The 14,346-nt window shown below is 47.3% G+C and overlaps 1 protein-coding gene across 1 annotated transcript in view; it reads right to left on the minus strand.

The window, feature by feature from the left end:
- Positions 1-416: 416 nt before the first annotated feature.
- The window catches only part of cdh22 (cadherin 22), a gene marked incomplete at both ends in the record, with an annotated part of 72,132 nt that continues 58,202 nt past the window's right edge, over positions 417-14,346 (minus strand). Inside the window, 4 exons of the mRNA XM_084463433.1 lie at positions 417-1,006; positions 9,675-9,776; positions 10,087-10,236; positions 13,265-13,382. Coding sequence (XP_084319559.1) covers positions 417-1,006; positions 9,675-9,776; positions 10,087-10,236; positions 13,265-13,382 — 960 coding nt within the window. The remainder of the gene's footprint in view (positions 1,007-9,674; positions 9,777-10,086; positions 10,237-13,264; positions 13,383-14,346) is intronic.

A 14,346-nucleotide genomic window follows, 5' to 3' on the forward strand; every position in this document is an offset into this window, starting at 1 on the left:
GGTGTGCACTCCCGCTTTGCCAGATGATGATTGAGTAACTTTATGCCCGACTGCGCGTTGTCTCTCGTATCCACACCTCGGCTTTGTGTCTTGGCACTCGGGAAACACGAAGAACTGACGTAAAAAGCCCATCTCGACAGAAGGGGTTTGAGTCTTGCTTTGAATCGCATTGTCGTAAGAAAGTTCTTTACCAAAGTGGAGTTCAAAGTGTGGCGCTACCTCATGTCATTATCCCATCAAGGAGGAGGTGCTCTCTGTCCTCACAAGGGTCCAGTCCTGTCTGATGATCTGAACGAGGTCAGGGGGTGAGAAGAGGAGGAGGAGGAGGAGGAGGAGGCGGAGGAAAAGGAGGAGGAGCAGGAAGGAGGAGCCGGCGAGAGGGGGGCTGCGACGGCGGCGGTCGCGACGGCCTCCTGCTAGGAGCCGTCCTCCTCCGGGTTTGCCGGGGCGTAGTAGCCCGCCAGCTGCCTGAAGCGTGGCCCCCAGTCGCTGAGGTAGGAGAAGTCCTGCTCCGATGCCGTGGACAGCGTGTGGATGGAGCTCAGCGACAGCGCCGGCGAACTGGAGCCCTCGAAGGCGTACGTCTGGAACGAGTCGTAGGGCGGCACCGACAGGTCGGCGTCCGCCTGCTCCACCTTCTTGCGGATGTAGCCTTTGAAGAGGGAGAAGTCTGCCGGCGGTTCATTAGCCGCCGCGGACGCCGTTCCGGAGCCGGTCGCGGACCCACCGCCGCCGCCGCAGCCGCCGCCGCCGCCGCCACTGCCGCCCCGGCCGGCCTGGACCCACTGCGGCAGGGAGCGGAGGTCCGGGGGGCCGGCGTCGGTGCCTTTGGCCTCGGGGAAGTCGTAGAGGTTCCTCAGGGCGCTCATGTCGTACGCCTGCGTGTCCTGCTCGCCGCCGCCCTCGTCGTTGTACTTGATGACGTTGTCGCGCATGTCCTCCTCGTCCTCGGCGATCCGCTGGCCCTTCCGGTGGCGCTTCAGGGTCAGGATGAGCAGCACCAGGACTGAGAGAGAGAGAGAGAGGGAGAGCGAGAGAGCGAGAGAGAGAGATCAGGGTGAGAATGGGGATTTTGTTGTTGTCGGAGGCCATCGATTGATGGGCGTCGCCATTCAGTGCACAGAAAGTGAGAAATAGCAGTAAGAGTTTTGAATAGTTAATGTGAGCCCTGAACATTCCATGGACTCATGAATAAAAACCAGGTCCTTGAAACTGAAATGAAACTCAACTGAACCAAAACTGTTTTTGAAGTCCTTGGATTGGAGGAATCGCAGGTCTAAAGTTTGAAAAGTTTAAACACACTAGAGGATAAACATTACCAGTAATTATACATACCATGAGAGCGTCTGTGGTTTATATATATATATATATATATATGATCAGATCCTAGCCATACACATAGTTTGTTGGTTTCCAAGCATTTGTTTTAAACAGAACACAGCCAGGGAAGATGATGGGTCAATCTGGCATAATTAATGCATCAGCATGGATTTATTTTCCCCCTTCCCCTGTTTTTCAGACCGATCCGAAAGACTTGATGGAGCCCAATTTGTGTATCAGTAAGTCCTCCGACGCCTCGACCGCGCTTCTGCCTCTCTGCAGAGGCGACCTCTGCCCAGCGCCGCCCAGCCTCCCTTGGAACAGACGCAGGGGCCGCTACAGGTGAATTAGCCGTTGGACCAATCACAACGCATCGCTAAACGCACTAATGAGCCGAGAAGAAAACAAATCCTCGTGCATCGCGATGAATCAATGAGCCTTTAATCTCGTGTTCGTTACTCCAATTACTATCTCCGGTCGTGATCAGACGAGTGTGGCGCAACCATAACGCCCACACTCCCCTCCGCTGGGCTTTGGGCTCTTTCTTGCTTTAATAGGTCAACCCGATACGTTGACAGCCTGCGACAGCATCCAACGTCATTCACAATTACCGGCGATCAGACAGGAAAAGTTGTAGAGCACACCCTCTTGTGTACTATTGGGGTTATATCGCAGTTTCAAACTCAATCATATAGAAAATTTAAATATAGCCATATGGTGGGGAAAATTAATCCCTCTTTATTCTTTGTTCGTTCATCTCAGTTTTCCTGGAAGTGCATGGGGTCTGACTAATACCCGGAAAACAATCCAACACAAACTGTAGTTTTCTACAGCAGCCAATGGGGAGAGCCCAGCCACTGGGAAGCTTTCAAGCCCCTGTTGTCAAGCCAGCCAGCCAACTTAAGCTAATGCTTTCTAGAGATTGGGGGAATTCTCATTTTTATGGTAGTAGAGTCGTGATATTGGCCAAATCATCGAGAGAGTAATATCATAGTGATGAGGGTCATTTGAGCACAGGTGTAGGCGTACTTTCTTGTTTATTTGATCACATTCTAAAGGAAATGGACCAATCCGGTTGCTCGGTTGGAACTACCACTATGTGTTATAATGAACACTGAGTCAGTCTCATGTGACATACAAGATGTATTTATCATACAAATATATTGAATCATCTTCGCTATTCGCCAACCAGCAACTGAATCAATCCATATTTGCAACTTGGGACTTGATCTGCTGGCTTGCACCGCTCTATGCTAAAAATCCATTAATATTCAAGCCTTAACAACGTATAATGAAATATAATACATTTAATGAAGATGAACTAGCCACTGAGATTCTCAGTGTTCGCTTGGTATTTGGAGAATTAAATCCCAATTCGTCCCATTGACTTGGAATGGTGACAGATCATCATCATCAGCCCCCACCTCCCATGTACCACCTGGAGGCCGTTAAATGAACCACACGCTGATCTCACAGACAGACTCCTGGCTGCTGCTGGTATTGAATAGACAAGCATGCTCATCCAGGAATAACAAGTGGATTGGGATGATAGAGGTACTTAAAAAATACAACAAAATACAATGGCCGCTATAGAAAATCCCACTGGTCCTTTATGAACACGTTATCAATAGGGTCACCAACTAGCAGTAACCCTGTGAGTCTAGCGCTCCGGCAGTCTGGCGGCCCGTCTTCCCTGACAGCTCCGGGGCTGTGGCTGTGCTTGACTCTCTCTATACATTAAGGCTCTCCCCTCCTCCCCCTCGCCTCTGGGTTGTAGAGAATCTGAACTGACAAAAATAAAATGCCAGAACACAGCATGCCAGCTGTGAGTTGTACGCGTGGACTGTCAGAATGGAAGTGCCCGGCTGTTTCTTCAGCCACACTGCTGGGTTTGTGGCTGGTTGTCTGCAGCCGACGCTGTTACCCACCATTGCTTTCGTTTGTGTTATGCAAAAACAGCAGGGGGGCGTTGGCTCCTCCATGCTTTGGTAACTGACTGTGGGATCAAAGTGGTCTGTGTCCTTTCCTGGTGGTAGTTGAGCATGCACGCATAACACACGTCAGGCACGCACACACACAAACACCTCATTAAAGTTTTTGGATCTAATAAGAAGTAAAGTTGAACTTCTATCGGAGTCAATATGAGGGGAGGTGCGGGACATAAACACGGACTTGTTCGTTTACAACAACAAAGGTTAGAATGGAAATAAGTGATTTCAAACTCTCCTCCCTTCACATGGTCTTATGGGTTACTGGCAAAGAGTTCTGTGTTCATGGGAGGGGGAACAGTCCAGCCTCCATGTCTACGCTTTCTCAGCTATTTCTCTGTGATGATGCCATCTTCACCCAATTCAACAGCAGCCCTTTTAATTGGATAGTAAAATAACAAGATGATAAAAAAAAAGTCTTAGATCCCTAAACAACTTTTGAAAAATATGTTGATTTGCAACATGAACACATATAACAACAAAAAACACATCGTCAGGGAGATGCCATACATGGTTGCTGATGCTACAAGGCTAGCTCCTCTAACCGTGGGGAAAGCTATGCCGCGCGAGCCTTCAAGTGGAAAATATATGCGTGCACAAAGTGACTTTCCCTGTCAGCATATGACTGCAAAAGCACGACTCTGCTGTTTATTCTTCTTCGTACCTCTTCACACCCATTATTCCCCGATGCCGAGCCAAATTGCAAAACAACATCAGCGACACGTGTATTAATCGCACAAACAACTTGTTGCGGTGGCCCCTAATTGTCCCTTATTTTGCGTAAACAACATGAATGCGGGGCCGAGGCGGGAGGAAGATGTGGGTCGTGCGCGTCTGTGCGTCTGTGTGTGTTCCTGCCTTCCGTGGCGGAAGGAAGAGACAACTCTGCCTGTCTCGGGATGTGGGGGGGGGGGGGGGGGGGGGAGGAGGAGGAGGGGGAGATGTAAGGGGGGGGGAGGTGTGGGGAGATGTAGGGAGGGGTGGAGGTGTGGGGACGTGCTGGGGCTGGGGCGGGGGTAGAGTATGCAGTATCTGATAATGTGTAATCCCTCTGCTCCCGCATTGTTTACCAGGCTCCATTGGACACCGGCGCCTCCATTCATTCCCGCTCGATTGTTCCGTTGCTGTAAACTGGATAAGTTAATTCTCTTTTCGGGGGAGGAGGGGGGTGGCGGTCGCAGGCGCACATCCGTGGGTTGGCTGTTCGACTCCGGTGCACACTTCCATGCATGCCAAGCGTGGGGGAAGACAATTACTCTAAATCCACAGCGATGAGGATGGTAATTTGACTAGGGAACCTTGCAGTTGTGAACTCTGCCATGCATACAGATAAGCCCAAAGCGGAGCCTGATAGAAAAAATATATATTGTGGGGTGCGTGCAATGTATAATGAAGTCTAGTGATACACATCTCATTGTTGGCATGTCTCTCTTTTTTTTTTTTTTCCTCAAACAACAAAGACAATTTGTAGCGAGGTTTATCTTGGGATTAGGAGATGGTGTTCAATGGAGTTCTGTTCTCGAGTCAATAACTCATTTCAAAACGGTCACACTAATTTAAACATAACACACCGTCCAAATGTATATGATTTCAATATCACCACCTGGTCCGTACAAGGGTACCAGGGACTGCATGCAGCAACATCTTCTTTCTTAACACGATAGCATGGAAGCCCTGAAAGGCATCAAATCGTTAAGCAGGCTTTGGAGGAACAGTTCATGGAGGAATACATTATGGTGAAACAGCACAATTCCTAATGTGGCTGGAGTGGGTCTCCTTTAGGGTCATTAGTGTTCTGTTTGATTCATGAGAACATATGGAAGCCCCCTTAGACAGTACGGTGAAGACCTCCTGGCCATGGAAAACATATGGTCTGAATCAACTTGTATGCAGGGGCTGTATTTCTACAGTTGTATGTCTCATTTTGCCATGCAGAGGCAAATGTGATCTGATTGGTTGGTCCCTTAAGATCATAGAGTACAGCCTTAGCTGAACTGATAAATAAGAACAGGTGTCCTTTTACAAAATAATATATTTAATATTAGTTCAGCTCAGCAAACTAATACGACAGTGCTCAATGAATGTTCCACAATGAGGAAAATTATCTATAAACACAGACGGATATACTGTCATTCTGTCATATTACGGATCACCTCTGCCTTTTTTCCTTCACATATCTATACTATACATTTAGCCTTTATTATTGGCAGAAAACAGTACTAAAACCTTGTAGCTAATCGCCAAGTGCACATTTTTTTCAGTATTTAAAAGAGCAACACATAACTGCCATTCAAGTGTATTTGGAAATCAAAATGAATATAATAAAAAACAGGAAGGACATCCTCAAATATGAATAACTGCCAGGAAATAAGTGTGGGGGCTAATTATACAGAAGGAAAACATCAATAAAACACCTTTTCACTGATACAGAAGCATTTCAATGGTAAATGAAAAACATTTATATAGCACATTTTTCAAACTGTGGCCACTCAAAGCGCTTCCCAATTAATGCCTCACATTCACCCATTCATACACCGACGGCGGTGTCAACCATCCAAGGAAACCACCAGGTCGATGGGAGCCGTTGGTGCTAGGCGTCTTGCTCAGGGGCACCTCGACACACAGCTAGGAGGAGCTGGTCTGTGTTGCCAGAAGACCTGCTCCACTTCCTGAGCTACTGCAACAACTCAGGAGGCACTTAGCAGTAGAACCCACTAAACGTTGGGTTCAAATTAGGACTGACACACCCTTTATATCTGAACACCCACATCTAATGAATGACGTAGATGAACCACGGATCGACCAGTAGATAGGAGCTGCAGCAACTACTAAGCAGTGAGGAGCCAATGCCTCCTATCGCTGTGTTTTTTTCAAAATCCACTGGGGGGCGGTGAGCTTGCAAAGCCAAATCAGCTTGGCAACGCAACTATTTCATCAACATATGTTCTCGGCCCCATACAAACTAGTTTTGTGTGTAGTGTTTTTCTGTTTTATGTATACAACTGGTCCAACCAACCAACACACAAATGCATCTGCGAGTCCTCTTGCGTGCAGATGTTGGATACCATTTCTGACAAGACGCCTAATTTACCCTTGGGCAGCACCGGTTGCACTAGCCCACCAGTTCATCATGGCAGATGGGAGGTAATTGGAATGGATGCCTGCAGATGCTTGAGTGTAGCGGAATGGATTCATCACAGAACCCCCCCCCCCAGCCCCCCTTAAACAAACTGATGGAGGTACTGTTTGTTTGTAGGGTAATTAGGCAGAAATTTGTTTTTACATTTTTCTCATCAGTGCAACAATTGATGTAATAAGGATGGTCCACTGAGAGAGAGAGAGAGAGAGAGAGAGAGAGAGAGAGAGAGAGAGAGAGAGAGAGAGAGAGACCTCAGGCTTGATCCATTGTATCCATTGTGTATGTACAACATATGCTTTCATGGGTTACGATAAAAGCTATGGAGCTACTAGTGGCAGTTTTTTTCTGTGTGTGAGTGTGCGTGTGTGTGTGTGTGTGTGTGCGCGCACAAAGTGTTTACATGAGCACTAACTAGCAGAGTGGGCTCTCAGATAGGTGCTCCAACACCACCGGGGATAGCGCGCGCTACTCTAGCGCCCCAGCCTCACACCGCCATCTGCCATTATCACCCGGGGGATAACTGTTAACACACTGCTGTCCATCTCTGTCCCCCTCCTCTCCCTCCCTAGTCATGCGGACAGTGGACACCCATGTGGACAGTGATATCAGTGATATCGATGAGGGGCTTCGCTGTCTGTTTCTACGGATCAAAATCTGTACGCAAAATCGCTAATGACATCTCAGCCCCAATTAGCGTCTCTGGTATTACATTACAACTGTTCCCAATCGATGAGACATCGCAGGCGTGATGCTCAACACAGTGATTCTGGGTAATGTAGTCTGTGCGCTCCTTATAATTGCTTTTGGTTAAGGCACCTGAATCGGAATGAATAATAAATATATGAACGTAAAAACAACTCGGAACAATGCCAGCCTATATATGGTTATTACATAACAAGAGTTCACAACATAAGGTTGTAAACCCTTGTGGTGCTGGAGCCCAGGGCACCCAAAACCTCACCGTTGTCCTAATATAGCTTTCAGTTTTTGTTTATGTCTTAGCTGCAAAAGGGTCAGTTTCTCCTCTCAGATTCATACTACTCCTTGAGCTCTGTTGAAGCTTTTAAACTCCACCTGATAAATAAATCATGTGCTTTTTGAGACTCTCTCTATATGGTTTTGGGGTAAATGGAAGCACAACATCCACTACCCTCGTTACTGCAGGTCTTGAAAAGATGTATTCCTTATTTATTTATTTTTGGCCATCACCAGGTTTCACATAGTACATCATCCCTCATGAACTGGGAGAGTGTGGAGAACCCATAAACAAGAAGCGTCACACAAAAAACACCTTAGTCCTTACACCTTACACCTTAGTCTTTTCTTTACACCGTTGCACAAGAAAAAATATGTCCGGATGGACGAAGAGCTCATGAAACATTGACAGAGGACAAATCAAGCCACTTCAGCCACTCTCCTGTTTGTGTGTTTGTGTGTGTGTGTGTGTGTGTGTGAGCATACCTGTTTGCCTGTGAGTGTGTTTGTGTTTGTGTGTGTGTTTGTGTGCGTACATGTGCGTGCAAGCACGCACATGTACGCAGGCGCCTGTTAGAATTGAGTGACCGTGTGTGTGTGTGTGTGTTGTCTAATATAAGAGAATGTCTTAAAAAATATATAAAAAGTGTGTATTTTGAGCCGGCTTTTCCAGAGGGATGAGAGTGCTGAGCCAGCCTTTTGCTCACTCTGTCTCTCCCTGATCTACCCTGCCTTGTATTCCCTGATGCTCCTGTGAGTCAAGTGGATCCATACCGTTCAGAGGGCCTGAGACCCTCTTTACGCTAGCCTGCAACGAAAAGCCATCTCCTTAGCGACAAAACGACAAAACAAAAAGCAGGCCAAAAAAAAAAACCACCCAGAGGGGGAACGTCCAATAGTGATGTCTTTCTATGACACGGGTCCTTTTTTCATTCTTGTTCTTCCTCTCACCTTGCACAGCGGCACAGCGTGGATGGTATGCTCGCGTTGCACTGCGTCTGCATAACATTTTGTCTTGTAACTATGGCAGCTCACTGGTACTTCAAGGACTGCCACTTCGTTGACACATGCACACACACGCGTACGCAGGGACAGCCAAATCCCGCCAGGGCGGTGGTGCCAGCGAGTTTGTCATGCCTCGTTACCGTATGCTCACACCGCCAGCCAGGCGAACATGCTTGAGAAGGGAGGACATATCGCAGGTCTTTGCATCTGTTGGGCGATACTGTTGGGCGTACATGCGTCAAAACTTTTCAGGTACATAGTGCAAAGTGTCTGGATATATTATTAGCAGTGTAGGGTTGTTTATTGCTGTAGAGAAATTAACGTCTTTGTTTAGAATTTTACCACATAGAATTATCACTTAAACATCATTCCAGACATTGTCTCTCACACACGTTTGCATTTGTTCGTGAAGTAAATATAAGCAGTAATTCAAATAGCCTTCAGAATGTGCTTTTGCTAGTTAATTATTTTCATCAATCAGTCATTTACCGTTTGAATCTACATTAACCCTATCCTCCCTCTACGCTCAAATTGGCTTTTCTCCGGTGTCAGTTCCCGGGAGTCGAGTTCTGTTCAACCTCTCCTCGTCTCCAACAACCGTGAGCTCTACACTGCGTGGACTTCACCCTCTGTCACGAGCTGTCACCTCCATTCCATTTTGCCCTCACTGTTGGTGTGAGCATACGGCGTGGAGGATCTTAATGTCTGAGGCTTCTCAAATGGCGCTGTTGCGATGGGCTGGCCGCAGCAGAGCCGTACTTATACTAGGAGTGGTTGGAAGAGCTCTACTCAACTCTCTGAATGTCCCAAACTTGGACCGATTTGCTGCCCGCTTTTCAAAGCAACGGTACCGATTGTAGACGATTTTATACGTTCCATTTTCTCCTCTGTGTATCCGTCAATCCATCCATCTATCCATTAATAAAGACACCCCTTTGTCTGTTCATCCATCCATCATCCAGCTATCTTTACATCCATCCATTAAAAATCTCTCCATCCATTCAACTATTCATCCCTCCCTCTCCCTTCCTCTCTCTACATCTATCTGTCCTTCCCTCCCTCCCTCCCTTACTCCATTATTTTCCCTTGTTCCCTCCATTCAACCCTCTCCCCCTTCAATCTCTGTAGTCTATACAACCTTCTCCCTCCCTTCCTCACTTCACCCATCCATCCATCCACCGTCTATCCATCCCTCCATCCATCCCTCGGTCCATCCCTCCATCCTTCCATCCATGTTGCGGGCTCACCAATGAGGATGAGCATGCAGACCAGCAAGGCTATCAGCGCTCCGGGGCTGAGCGCGGCACTCATCACATAGGCCGTAGCGTTGCAGGACTGGATCGCTCCATCTGCGTGGAAGATAAAAAGCAACACTAGCTGTTAATAAAAACCACCTCCTGGTACTTAACATTGAACAAACACAAAAAAAAAACACTTTTTTTTCATGATATGCAACTGAAACCCGTGTTTACTGTTTACTGGTTTTTGGACCACGACGGCCACACGGACACCAGGGGGGTGGGGGCTGCGTGATGGACAAGAAAGTACACCGCTTGTTCGGGCCATGCTTCATCGCCACGGTAGTCACAGCATGTGCCTGTTTGTGTGTGTTTGTGTGTGTGTGTGTGTGTGTTTGTGCGTGCGTGCGTTTGTGGTCACCTGCGTCGCAGCCACACACGTGGATGGTGACGGTGCCCGTGGAGCTCAGGGCGGGCGGCCCGCTGTCCACCACCAGGATGGACAGGAAGTACACGTTCTGCTCGTTGCGGTTGAAGCCCGACCGCTGGGTCCGGATGCCGGCGGTGTTGTCTGTGAGTCACATGAGTGGGGGGGGGAGGGGGGGGGGGGGGGTAGGAGGGGGAGGAGGGCAGATAAGGAGTAGACGGAGGATGTTGAGTCAATACACTTTTGTGAATGTCCTTTTTTTTTCCTCTCCTGATTGTCTTGTGTGTGAAACAGAGACAATGGGAATGTGTCACGATTGAGTCGGTTGATTTAAGAATATAATTATGCAATGAGTGTTCCAAGTGGCTTCCCAGCGGGTTGTGCGCTGTTCACTCCAATGACAAAAGGTGGAGGAGGTAAACAAGCACGGAGGAGAGAAACACCCCACTGTGGATTTACCATTCTAGGATGAGAGAGAGAGAGAGAAAGAGAGAGGGAGAGAGAGAGAGCGTGTGCATTGGACACTGACGTATACTATACTATATTTGCTTGGCAGTCATAAATGAATTAGCTGAAGATGAATACAGAGCCTTTTTGCGAATAGCGACTGCATCTTTCATTGGCAGACCTGTGTGTTGCTGATATGGACAAGTCCATCCCTCATGGTACACATTAATGTCAACCATCCCGGGGTTGCGCGGGCCCATACAGTACGCTAATCAGTGTGCTTCCCGGTCACACACGCTTCTCTAGATAGGGAGATACCATGAGCAGATAGGAGCGTGTTCTAGCGTGGCACTTTTGTTTTTATCTCAGTGCATCCTCCTTGGAAACACCACGCGATAACGTGTTTGTCATCGATGCATCGGTGCACATTACCATGACAACGTTTAACTTTCTTCTTCAAAGAGGCACAGGTTGTGTTGAAATGGCGGGGGTGGGGGGGGCGGAATGAAGACTTTGCAAAGGCTCGAATCTGACAAAGACACGAGGCATACGATGTATTCACATTTTAAGTTGCTCATGCTTTGCAGGAATTCAACCATGTGTCCACAGAATAAAATGTCCCCTCTCAGGGAGTTTGAGTTGTGCTCCCAAGGTGATTCATTAACTAGCCACCGTGCAAATGAAAGAGCCCCGTGTTAAGGAAGAGGTCAGTCAAATTTTCTTTCGCATAATTTTGGCGCTAGAGAGACGCAGACAGAGAGAGAAAGACAGGAGATAAAGAGACAGGGAGAGAGAACAGATAACAGATAGAGAGAACAGAGAGAGAGACAGAGACAGAGAGAGAGACAGAGAAAGAGAGAGAGAGACAGAACAGAAAACATGAAGAGAACAGAGAGAGAGAGAGAGAGAGAGAGAGAGCGAGAGAGAGAGCACTAGACATAGAGAGAGAGCTAGAGAGAGAAAATGGAGAGAGAGAGAACAGATAACAGAGAGAGAGAGAGAGAGAGAATAAAGGGTTTTTATTCTCCTGTGTCAAGGTTTGGTGATAGAATGCGATGTGAGGCCATGATGGGGAAAAAAGAGATGTGACAGATTGAATGTGGCAGGTTGACAAATGTGTCCATGAGAAGTGACAGGAGAGCGCGTGCGAGAGGAGGGAGGATAAAGGGACTGTGTGGGTGTCCTGTTTGTCTTTCCACACAACACACACACCCTCCCAATTTGCTGCGGCAAGCACACACACACGAGTCTGAGTGCGGGACAGTAAATGCCTGTGTGTGTTAGACTGGCGTTTGCATGTTGGTGTGCCTGGTGTGTGCCAGCAGTGCAAACTGCTTGTATGAGTGGCATTTCCTAATGCCCTTTGCACACGTGTGAACACGCAAACACACACACACACACACACACACACACACACACACACACACACACACACACACACACTGATGCTCACGCATGGACACCCAGATGTAATGTGTGATCCAGCATGATGAAGTGGAGGGTGACGTCTGACGACAGTTTGACACAGCGGTGCATTTGTGTGTGTGTCCCGGTCACTTGGGGTGGAGGAGCACTGGGGGCGTTTGAGTCCCACCAGGATGGACATCCAGTTAATTAGAGCAAGGTTATTGTGTGTGTGTGTGTGTGTGTGTGTGTGTGTGCCCTATGTGTGGGTGTGTGTGTGGGTGTGTGTGAGGTGGCGTGGGTGTGTGTGTTTGAGTTTTAATTAATACATGTGTGTGTGTGTGTGTGTTTGAGCATAAGTCTGTGTGTGTGTGTGTGTGTGTGTGTGTGTGTGTGCGCACGCGTGCGGGAGAGTGGGGTGGGTGGTGGGGCATGTGGACCCCCCAGCTTCCACACGGTGACATTTCCCGAGCATGCAGCGCTCCCCTGACATTCTCCGGGTGTCAGATCCATCTTGATTTAGCCGGCCGTCACATTCACTCGGGGCCCTGGTAAGCAGGGGCCTTGAAATCATCTATTACCACCCGGAACGACGTGGACGAAAAAAAAAAATGCGATGGGAAGAAAACCCCACCCACGCAGATTAAAGACGGGGGAGAGGAAGAAAGAAAAAGAAGGTGGACGTCAAAAGCCTAAGTCATCACTTAAAAGCCATGGCGCTTCTTTGACCTAATGTAACGTCATTAAGGAGCACTGTTGCGGCTGCCTTCGTTGGACAGGCAGACTCGATTGGTGATGAAAAACGATGCACATTGTTGACATTTGGTGTAGCAGAGAGAGGAGGGTGGCCCTTCGGGAGCGTAAAGTACTTAAGGCTATTGAGCCTGCATTCAGTTGAAAGGATAATAAAATCACTGATATTTTAATTACTGTAAAATATGCTTTTCAGCAGAAAGTCAAAATTACTTCATTGAATTAATGACAAGTGAAATGATATTGCTTATAGTTTCAAAGCACGGTGGCTTCATATTTCTGATGCCGATTTGACTTTTGAGTAGCAAAGAGGACTATACATATATATATATATATATATATAAATAGAGAGAGAGAGAGAGAGAGAGAGAGAGAGAGAGAGAGAGAAGGGTAGGGTTAGTTAGCTAATATATGTATGTTTGCGTATAAACTATTGTACTCAGCAGACGTAACCCTTCTCTTTCTCTTGAGAACACAGGATGGCTATCTCGTAGATAAACAAACTACATACAATCTGTCCTGTGTGGTAAACCACACCAATTTGCTGTAGGGCAACTAGGTGTGTCACCTTTCACGTCCCAGAGAGTGAAGTGTCGATTGCTGGAAGCGTCTGGGACCAGGTTGAAGTGGAAGTGATGTCCTGACTGGGGTTCATCTCGGTCCACCACACTAATGGTGTGAATCAACTGCAGAGAGAGGAAGAAGAGCAAACATGTTTTTCCTTACTTTCAACTCGCCTTGGTGTTGTTTACACAGTTCTGAGGAGGACCGCGTCAGTGAGGGCACTTTAAATGTAGTTACCATATCTCTACTTGTCAACTTGTCTTTTTTTTTCTGCAACATGCAGCGTACAGTATATGAAGAGATCGACAATGGCATACATAACAAGCAGTAGGACTCAAGTTTGTATTTCCACATGCAGTATGATTTTTTCCCCCCTTTCAGATGTAATCAAGACTAAATATCCTTGCAATGGTGCACAGGAAGTGCGGCGTCTACTTTGTGTATTGGGCTCCAAGGAGACAATGCACTGAGACAAGCAATCTCCCTAAAATCCACTCCTGGCTTTTCTCATTACTGTAGAGCCCTGTCGTAGAGGGCTTACACGATTCATTTTGTTGTTTGTAAATCAGCAAATCACTAATGAGATTTTTTCTAACCACATATCCCGAGCAAAGATCCTTCCTCTGTTGCGAGGGGCAGCAGTGCACAAATACACTGACTGTGTTATTCAAACTGACTTTAGGGCCATTTTTATGGTTCACATTATTAGCTATGTTTTATTCCTATGCTGTTTTACAACATTTGCACCAAACACACACACACACAAACAAACCTACAAACGCATGCGAACATATCCACCGATCCACACACATATACCCACACGAGTGCATGTGTGCACTCACACACACACACATACACACACAGTTCAGTAAGTAGTAAGTATGTAAGTAAGTAAGTCAGTTGCTTAATGGTGTTGCTGTGGAGACAGAACAAGCGGCCTCTGTGCACCTCTAGGTGATGTAAAGCTAGGTGCAAGATTGATCGAATTGTTTTGTCTGATCTCTGAGAGTCTCTGTACACAAGATAAGCACTGGGGGAAGAAGTAAAGCCTTTACTTGGCCCTTACTGTTGACGTCTGCTGATGGA

The sequence above is a fragment of the Micromesistius poutassou genome (assembly GCF_964030765.1).
Source record: "Micromesistius poutassou genome assembly, chromosome: 2".
NCBI lineage: Eukaryota > Metazoa > Chordata > Actinopteri > Gadiformes > Gadidae > Micromesistius > Micromesistius poutassou.